Below are 10,886 nucleotides of genomic sequence, written 5' to 3'. Positions count from 1 at the left end.
TTACAGTATTATATTATTTTAGTGCCACAAAAATGATTCCCACCCACCCGAGAACTTAAATTCTGGGAACGATAAAAGATCTCCATTACCATAAAGCCGTTGAAGCTTAGTGAACTCCTCCAAAAAAATGCTTTTTTATATTCTGGACCCACATCAAGCAGCCCATCACAAGCCCTGAGGCACATGGCAAAGGAACTGGCTGTTAAGAAAACTAAAGAAAGAATAGATATGCTGAAGCAACAACATGTTGATCTTTTAGCATATGGTTAATATGAATGAGACAGAAAAGAGCAGGTGTGTTTTTCCAGTGCATGCAAACGTGGCTGTGCAAACCCGTTCTCGGCAGAGAATTCACGGATCTTATCTAGGAACAACTTCTGTGTTGTTGGGTCCAGTTTTGCTAGATGTGTGAATGAAAAAAATGTATTTGGTTATTAAATAGTGCCATGTGAAACAAAAACCGAATGCTGACTTAAAAGAACAACAGTATGTAACACCGCAAGATTCCCGAACACTGTTAATCAAGTAAGAAGGCATAATAACAAAAATAAGAAGACCTGAGGAAGATGTTTTCCTTAAATATGTGACATATACTGTATAATCAACATACACAAAAAAACTTTACTGTGTTAACATGCACTGAATGGACAGGATGGAGATGTGGATATTTCTTGTGACAAATACAGAAAGAACGAAATTTACACCAGGTAAGAAAGACACAATAGTATGAAATTAATAACAATAGTATTTGCGATTTTGCTAGTTAGCCTGCCAACTATTTCCTGTGACACAACGCAGCACCATTATTGTTGCAAGGTCTGTTTTGTGTACTTGATTAATTATTAATTAACTAGTACTATAGTGTAAATATACTGGACCACAGGAAACACGAAAGATTTCAGATTACCGTCTGAAACATCCTGGACGCTGCGTCCTTCTTCTGCCCTTAGTTCATCTTCTGCTAATTCACCACAGGCTGGATCAGATCCCATTAAACTTTTGTTACCCCAGATGATGTTACTTTCAAAAACAGTCTCTGTTTTGACATCTAGACTCTTTTCTGTCAAGGCATCCATTATTTTTGGCTGATTTGAGAAAACCACAACTTCCTCAAGAGCAACTTCTTGAACTGCAGACTCTTTTTTTTTTGGAACCACTGATGATATGGTAGGTTCTGTGAATGAAAGCCTGTATGCTGTTTCTCTAGAACCTATTTCTTCTTCTGGAGTAGGTTTATGACTGACAGTATAAGGGCTCTGCAAGGAACATGTGGTGAAGGCAGCGTCTTTAAATATGTCTTTAAAACTGGATTTAGTTCAATTTAATATCTCTTTAGTTGCCAAAAGTTCCGAGGAAATATCCTGGGTTTGAAATGTTGAAAAGGCAGTTGGTTTAGGCATTAAATCATTTACTTCAGAAACAATGACTGCTCCAATAGATGTTGCATTCTTGGGGGCAGTAATGAGGTCTCTATCTCCAGAAGCATGAGTGCCTTCTATAAAATCATTTTTAGCAGGAGACAGGTCAGGGACATTGCCTGTAGGAGGAATCACTGTGTCAGCATTTGTAATGAGACCAAAGTAAGTCTCAGAGGCAGGAGCAGGGCCAGTTTCAGGTACTGCATGACGAGTACATGTTATTTCACCAATGGCATTGCTGGAGATATCGGAACTTTCTCTCATTCCTTCTAACGAGTCATTGAATAATGTGAAGACGGGTTGAGACAAATCTGTTAAAGCAGATACTTTGGTAGACAAGTTGTCTCGGGTGTCAGAAGGTTCAGGGACCTCCTCTTTACTTTTATTTACGTGTTCACTGTTGCAGTGACAGTGAGGGGAGATATGACTGAAAGTTCAGGCGTTGCTTTTATCACAGGTTTCTCAGCTGCTACAGTCTTTAAGTTTGCACAAACGGGACCAGTCATGGCCATGGCCTTTGATACATACTGTGAGGCAGCTTTCAAAGAAACATCTCCAACTGCTGAATCTCTTTAGCCTTACTGGTTCTTTGCAGTAACAGATTGCCAATATCCGTTATTGTTTTGGGCTTCGCCTTCTCTAGAGTGAAGAGATCAGACAGACGTTAAAGCATTAATTACTATCAATAATCCACTTGTCTCTAGAAAACCATACACTTACTTTTACTTGTATATCTGATTAGCTTCTTGGGATTAACAACCCTGGTACTTAAAGTTGCTATGCCTGGTGTTCTTCTTATAATAATAATGAATGAATGTTCCACATGAAAACTCTAAAATTACAGGAGACAAGATAGTCACACAGTACACAGGTGAGATAAACTGTATAAAGGCAACCAAGTTTTTCTCTGTTCAAGTCATGCATTTAACATGAAGAGCTGATGCTCATATTTTTGCCATTCATTCACATTTACACCACTGAACAGCAGCCTGTTTGGTTTTGGTCACATGACTGATTTCTCAGTAATAAATCATCACTGCAGCTGTGTGTTTGAAGTTCTATCAAAGGTCAATAACGTCATCCTAGCATCAAGACCTTTTGGCACGTTCGGACAGATTACAGCATCTAAACGATTATATCGGTTCTATTAAAATATCACCACACCATGTACGTTCCAGTGGTTATGTAACGATTGTGCTTCTAAAGTAAAACCTATCTTATTATCGATCAACTCTTCTTGTAACTGTCAGGACTTAGTAGCATTTATTATGCTAGTTTTTCTTGGATATAAACATTTTCTCTACAATCCAACCTACCATCCTATCGACATAATTGTACCCTTGTGATGTCAGAACATCTCATAACCAATAAGCACTAGTTTCTCAAAACACATCACAAATATTTTAGTATAAATATATTTCACATACTGAAGTATGGATGTTTCATTCAATACAGAGGTGTCAGATTAACGACAATTACGTACATACCCAGCCCTGAAAACAGGTAACGTTTTATGCTTGAAACTACCTTTAGGACGTTTAGACGACGAACTCCAGAGGACCGCCATCGGTGTGCTCAGGATTAGTGAACTGCTGAAAACTCTTTCATACCAAACCTAGCAACATCAAAGCACAAAATAATCTAAATTGAATGATGATCTATTAGTTGCAAGTGAAAGACATAAAGGCATTATTTTATCACAAAATCTAGTGCATCTATGTCTACGTCTACTTACTGTAGGTAGGGAGTAGAGAGAAATTTGGGATTTAACCACCGAAGACTTGTAGTTCTGTTAACGACAATAAACCTACGTTTATTTACATAGAAATATTTGATGTGCTAACTGATGGAGTTTTACATTAAAGTTTCCAGAAGCGTTTAATTCCTGTTAAACCAGACGGTTAGTCAAATTTAACCTTTTTTATGTACTGAAAATGGCATCATTAGCCTTCTGGAAACTGGAGAACCTGGAGAAAACCTACGAAGCATGGAGAGAACAGATACGGAGAGAACTCCAGTACACAGGTCAGAGATTTGATTCCACCCGGAGATGTGAGTTAACCTGCTAACTAATAACCTCTTTTTCTGGAATATAACAAAACAAATAACACGTGTCATTCACTGAGAAACCACAAAATGTAAACTGATCTGTTCTCAAAAAATGGTTCTATTGTAGAACACTTAGTGTTACAAAGACCTGAAACTGGAGACTCCTTCCACAAATGTAGAATACGTGTCAAATATAAAACCACGACGATTATGCGAATTATTAAGATTATATACACCTTTCATTAATGTGTTAAAAATCTATTTCTTTTCAGTTTATGTGGTGTGTCTTCTATACTAGTACCTTTGGATGATCCCATACTCTACAGTACAAATTAACACATTAATTGCAAAAATAAAAATAAAAATCTTTATCACATCCTCAAGCCAGATTTGGGATTCTCTCAGTCGTTATATTCCATGTAAACTTTCCGATTTCCCTCACACAAGAAATAAAAACACAGACATGATAAAGGTTTTAAATGAAACACCACGTAGTCATTAATTCTTGGTCCAACTGAGCTTTAATTGCAACGTTTAAGACAATACACTGCTTCTACATTGATAACAATATGCTGTCATCAACATAATTATTCTTCAAGTTGTAATATATTATACTCCTTTCAAAGATTTAAACACAAACACATACTGTACTGTCAAATCATTGGGACTTGGTAAAAAATACAGGGAAAGAGCCTACAGGTTCATAATATACAGAGAGGGGGGGGGGGTGAGAGAGATGGATGAGACAGACAGATGCAAGGAGAGAAAAAGGTAAGAGGTAACCCTTAAATTTCCTCTTAACACACACACACCCACACTCTTCTCAGCTTAGTAATGCTACCATTCTCACCTGATCCATCCATCTATTCACTATTTACTTTCAAATCCCATAATAATAATAATAATAATAATAATAATAATAATAATGATGAATGTAGAAATATATTCAGAAGAACTAATGCTTTTTCTCTTTCTTTTTTTTTTTTTATGAAACACAATGTGGGAGAAAATCTGTCCTGAACTCTTGAAAATACACCATTTATACACATCACTTCTATGTAATACAGCTGCCTGCATTCTGCTGCCTCGTACCACTATAGTCCATTTACAGCCCATAAAAAAAGGGAAAAAAAGAAAGAAAAGAAAGCAGAAACATGTACCCTATAAAACACACACTTGTATTTCTCATCTTTACAAATATAATCCAATTACAGTGTTAACCTCTACCGCTCTAAGCAGGACTCGAAGGAATGACTGGACAGTTAAAAATAATATAAAAAAAAAAAACACACACATTAGTAATACAATTCATTATTTATAATAAATATTACTCAGTGTTAAATAGCTTACTTTATGTAGCCAAAAACCCATGAAAATTAAAAAATAAAATAAAATAAATAGAAAATCACGTTCTGAATGTACAGCGTTTCAGAAGTATTTGACACTATTAGAGAGGGAACAAGATAGTAAATAATGCTGTGTTAGCAATAAAAGCATTAAAATCCAGCAGTGTTTTTACAAAAAAAAAATCTTACACATTGTAAGGAATTAACTTCAGTCTTGGTCACTTTGTTAACCAAATGTTCACCGCCCATGTCACACATTTCACCGTCACACCTAGCACTCTCTAGGTCACTAACCACCAGAAGAACAAAAAAGGACCCGCCTAAAAAATATAGAGCAATAAAATCTACACCTAGAGCCAGTTATCGATGTTTAAACATTACATCACATCATGATTGCGATCTTAATGACATCATCTCAAAACCAGCCTGCTGATTATGTGCCACCTTTTGGAGTACAAATTCGAAAGGATAAATAAAACAGCACAACATATCATTGCAAAATAAGACCGGAGTGTTCAGTTTTTTCCCCGCTGACAAACATCCCAATGCAGCAAAACTAAGGATTAAAAAACAAACAAACAAAAACAAAAACAAAAAAAAAACTATACACCATGTCTTTTTGTGGCTTTTTTGACGTGGCACATTTTTCCATTTTGAACCATCTCAGTGACTTGAGATTCATTCTAAAACATACCTCTCTCAGTCTATAACTCATATCATCACTTAAAACTGAATCGTGTCGAGGACACGATTGCTTCTAGGGGAAACATTTAAGTCCTAGAACTGAACTTTCAATGCCAACTTTAAAGTAAATCACTATATATTTTAATCCATATTTTTTAAGCTTGTACAGTTTAGCACAATAAGCCCATGTCATAAACCCAAAGTCGCTTTGGACAGCAAATCAATCATTTCGACAAATTTATTACGATTTTCCAATTCCATATTTGAACTTCTGTGATGGTTAAACGGAATAATCCAGCATTTTATTACATTAATATCCATCTATCAAATCTGCAGTCTGTATATCATTACTACAGTTTTGACACATTAAAAAAAAAAGGTAAACGAATCTCATTCATAATGGGAGTCTAAGGGCAGTTGGTTTGTACTGGTTTTGTTATTTGCTTAAGATTAACGCTATGTTGAAACTCAACAATTGAAAGATTTCTGCACTAGATTGGGGATTTGTGATCACTCGGCTACGGGAGCATCGGTGAGTTTTGGCACCGATGTCAGGTGAGAAGGTCAGGGCTGCCGTCTAAGCTTCGGTTCATCCCAAAGGTGTCAAGTTTTATCTGTTCATTCCAAATATTGTATTTGTGAACTACCAAAAAAAAAAAAAAAAAAAAAAAAATTCAAATAGCTTCTGTAATGATTTTCTCTCATGTCCGTTTTATCTGAAAACCTTAATTAGGCCCCGAAGTGGAATAATGTTAATAGAATACGTCACATATATATACAGTATATAGTCACACATTTGACACCTTCAACAACTGCCCTCACTTCCAATTTAAGTAAACAGAGTTTTCTTCTTTTTATCACTACCGAGAAATTCTCTGTAAAAGTCTTACACACTCTGCTGCATTGAGAAACACCAGAGTATCCCATTAATACGCTAGATATCAATTAACCGCAATGTGTTCAAGTGAAATAAAAAATTAAAAAAAGAAAGTAAAAGATTGCTTAAGATTGTTACAGCTCACTCATGACATCCATCACCTTGTATTTCCTCTCTCTCTCTCTCACACACACACAGGCACACACAGGGGCGTGTTTTAGAGTGGTGTGGGATTGTCACGTTAAGCTGGAAACACAGTACAGGAGAAAGTATGGAATCTAGAGTGGAGGAGGTCAAAGTTTACAAGGATCAGGGTTCGTCAAATAGCTGCAGGTCAAGTCTAACCACTATCTCTCCTGTTGGGACCTCGTGTAAGAGAAGCCTCTTAGTGATTGGACCTTTGGAGCCCTGATCTTTTTTAATGTCCGCCAATCGAATCTCTGTCCTGCCCAGGAAATCTGTATACAAAGAGAGAAAGGGAAAAACATTAAATTGAAGCAAATGCCTATATTAATAATGTTAAAAAAAAATAGCACCAGACTTCCTCAGTATTGTTATCAAATCAATGAAAAAGAAAAAGATGGTGGCTTGGATATCGGATGCTGTAACAAATTCAAAGTCCGGGATTGGACTTGGGAAAGAAAGTTAGTTTCGGAATTGGAAATATTTGCATATAAAAGACTTGAGTTTTGATTGATTGAAATTATAGTTGTGTATTTACAGTGTACAGAGTTTAACTGTGAAGTGCTTCAAGTCAAGTCAACTTGAACAATATATATATATATATATATATATGTAAAGTTCGTTGTGGCAAACTTTGATGTTGGCTTTGGCGATGAAATTATTCACAAAGGCAAGTGCTTTTTAGAGGCGAGTGGACATAAGGGTCAGTGTTACTTTTGGAAGCAAGTAGACAGAAAGCTAGGGTGCCAAAACATTTGGAGTTAAGTGGAGACAAGCACAATTTTTGTCTAAGCTTAAATAGGAAAACAGAATGTTGGCTTCTACAAAGCCAACATCATAATATTGTAAGAGTATTTGAAATAAAAAGTGGTATAGTTCCATCTCTAATAATGCTGAGTAAGACTTATAAAAACCATTAATGGTCTCTTAATGCTCAATTACTCCAAGTCTCCATGTACTCTTAGATTAAAGCATAGAAAAATAAAAAAAATTGGGGGAAAAAAACAACTCGATGTGTCATTATTTTGCTGTAGGATGTAAGAAACTGTACTCGGGGACACCTTGGCTTTCTTTGAGCTTAAACTAAAGGAAATACCTATACGTTTATAGGGTTATAATGTTCTGTCTGCGTCTTGTTTTAATTGCTCTGAACTACTTAAATTTGGATAAAAAAATGGAAAAATCTGAGTGTTCTAAAAAACTGGACCGGCAGTAAAAGTTGATACTAAATTAATGCTGGATGAAGTTTAAATGACAGAATCATTCGTTTATGAAGCGTATAGTGTACATCATGTATATTAGTGTACATCATGTATATTAGTGTATAGTGTACATCATGTATATTAGTATATAGTGTATATCATGTATATTAGTATATAGTGTGTATCATGTATATTAGTATATAGTGTATATCATGTATATTAGTATATAGTGTATATTAGTATATAGTGTATATCATGTATATTAGTGTACATCATGTATATTAGTATATAGTGTATATCATGTATATTAGTGTACATCATGTATATTAGTATATAATGTATATCATGTATATTAGTATATAGTGTATATCATGTATATTAGTATATAGTGTATATCATGTATATTAGTATATAGTGTACATCATGTATATTAGTATATAGTGTATATCATGTATATTAGTATATAGTGTATATCATGTATATTAGTATATAGTGTATATTATTATATAGTGTATATCATGTATATTAGTATATAGTATATATTAGTATATAGTGTACATCATGTATATTAGTATATAGTGTATATTAGTATATAGTGTAAATCATATATATTATTATATAGTGTATATCATGTATATTAGTATATAGTGTACATCATGTATATTAGTATATAGTGTATATCATGTATATTAGTATATAGTATATATTAGTATATAGTGTACATCATGTATATTAGTATATAGTGTATATTATTATATAGTGTATATCATGTATATTAGTATATAGTATATATTAGTATATAGTGTACATCATGTATATTAGTATATAGTGTATAGTGTATATTAGTATATAATGTATATCATGTATATTAGTATATAGTGTATATCATGTATATTAGTATATAGTGTACATCATGTATATTAGTATATAGTGTACATCATGTATATTAGTATATAGTGTATATTAGTATATAATGTATATCATGTATATTAGTATATAGTGTATATCATGTATATTAGTATATAGTGTATAGTGTATATTAGTATATAATGTATATCATGTATATTAGTATATAGTGTATATCATGTATATTAGTATATAGTGTACATCATGTATATTAGTATATAGTGTATATCATGTATATTAGTATATAGTGTAAATCATGTATATTATTATATAGTGTATATCATGTATATTAGTATATAGTGTATAGTGTATATTAGTATATAATGTATATCATGTATATTAGTATATAGTGTACATGTATATTAGTATATAGTGTACATCATGTATATTAGTATATAGTGTACATCATGTATATTAGTATATAGTGTATAGTGTATATTAGTATATAATGTATATCATGTATATTAGTATATAGTGTACATGTATATTAGTATATAGTGTATATCATGTATATTAGTATATAGTGTACATCATGTATATTAGTATATAGTGTACATCATGTATATTAGTATATAGTGTATAGTGTATATTAGTATATAATGTATATCATGTATATTAGTATATAGTGTATATTAGTATATAGTGTATATCATGTATATTAGTATATAGTGTATATTAGTATATAGTGTATATCATGTATATTAGTATATAGTGTATATCATGTATATTAGTATATAGTGTATATTAGTATATAGTGTATATTAGTATATAGTGTACATCATGTATATTAGTATATAGTGTACATCATGTATATTAGTATATAGTGTATATCATGTATATTAGTATATAGTGTATATCATGTATATTAGTATATCATGTATATTAGTATATAGTGTATATCATGTATATTAGTATATCATGTATATTAGTATATAGTGTATATTAGTATATAGTGTACATCACGTATATTAGTATATATTGTATATTAGTATATAGTGTATATTAGTATATAGTGTACATCATGTATATTAGTATATAGTGTATATTAGTATATAGTGTATAGTGTACATCACGTATATTAGTATATATTGTATATTAGTAAATAGTGTATAGTGTATATCACGTATATAGTGTATATCACGTATATAGTGTATATTAGTATATAGTGTATATCATGTATAGTATATTTGTGTGTGGCTCACCATCGGGCGAGAATTGGTCCCTCTCGAACACAGTTACACACAACACATCCTGTTCCAGGTCTTTAATGAAAAACTGGCAGTTAGAGTTCCATTTGGGGTTCAGTGTGTCCTGCATTGTCTTAGTGATGTGGCACTGTGATCCCATTGTCACCTCACAATATGGATTACTCTTACCTACACACACAAACAAAACATTACACAACGAGTAACAAATCCTATATATACAATCGTCATTACTCTAGTGTGTATATATATGAGAGAGAGAGAGAGAAAAAGAGAGAGAGAGAGAGAGAGAGAGATTCCTACCATGAGAGCGGCAAGGTTTTAACTCAATTCCTTCCACAATGTTGACCATCAGCCTCCCGATGCCTGTAGCTCTCTGAGATCGTACTACACACACACACACATACACACACACACATACACTATACAGTCATGGCCAAAATTGTTGGCACCCCTTAAATTCTTCCAGAAAATGGAGTATTTCTCACAGAAAAGTATTGCAATTACACACGTTTTGCTATACACATGTTTATTTCCTTTGTGTGTATTGAAACAACATAAATAAAAACTGACAAAAAACCCCATCTGTGGACAAAGGAACATCTAGATCTCTGGAGATGGACTTGTAACATTAAGATTGTTGATATTTTTCCACAATTTTGGTTCTCAAGTCCTCAGACAGTTCTCTTCTCCTCTTTCTGTTCTCCATGCTTAGTGTGGCACACAGACACACAATGCAAAGACTGAGTCAACTTCTCTCCTTTTTATCTGCTTTCAGGGGTGATTTTTATATTTCCCACACCTGTTACTTGCCCCAGGTAACATTAAAGGAGCATCACATGCTTGAAACAAACTTATTTTTCAACAATTTTGAAAGGGTGCTAATAATTTTGTCCAGTCCATTTTTGGAGTTTTGTGTGAATTTATGTCAAATTTGCTTTTTCCTCTGTTTTTTTTGTGTTGTTTCAATACACACAAAGGAAATAAACATGTGTATAGCAAAATGTGTAATTGCA

General features: G+C 33.2%; 1 protein-coding gene across 4 annotated transcripts in view; it reads right to left on the bottom strand.

The window, feature by feature from the left end:
• Positions 1 to 3,969: 3,969 nt before the first annotated feature.
• itsn1 (intersectin 1 (SH3 domain protein)) overlaps positions 3,970 to 10,886 on the bottom strand; it is a 44,867-nt gene continuing 37,950 nt past the window's right edge. For all 4 annotated transcript variants that reach the window (XM_047803339.1, XM_047803340.1, XM_027156162.2 and 1 more), the window contains 3 exons: positions 10,174 to 10,257; positions 9,868 to 10,041; positions 3,970 to 6,832 (listed from right to left, as the gene is read on the bottom strand). In XM_047803339.1, coding sequence (XP_047659295.1) covers positions 6,684 to 6,832; positions 9,868 to 10,041; positions 10,174 to 10,257 — 407 coding nt within the window. In that variant the 3' untranslated portion in view covers positions 3,970 to 6,683. The remainder of the gene's footprint in view (positions 6,833 to 9,867; positions 10,042 to 10,173; positions 10,258 to 10,886) is intronic.

Source organism: Tachysurus fulvidraco, chromosome 18, assembly GCF_022655615.1.
Source record: "Tachysurus fulvidraco isolate hzauxx_2018 chromosome 18, HZAU_PFXX_2.0, whole genome shotgun sequence".
NCBI lineage: Eukaryota > Metazoa > Chordata > Actinopteri > Siluriformes > Bagridae > Tachysurus > Tachysurus fulvidraco.
This window is presented reverse-complemented; position numbering and strand designations above follow the sequence as displayed.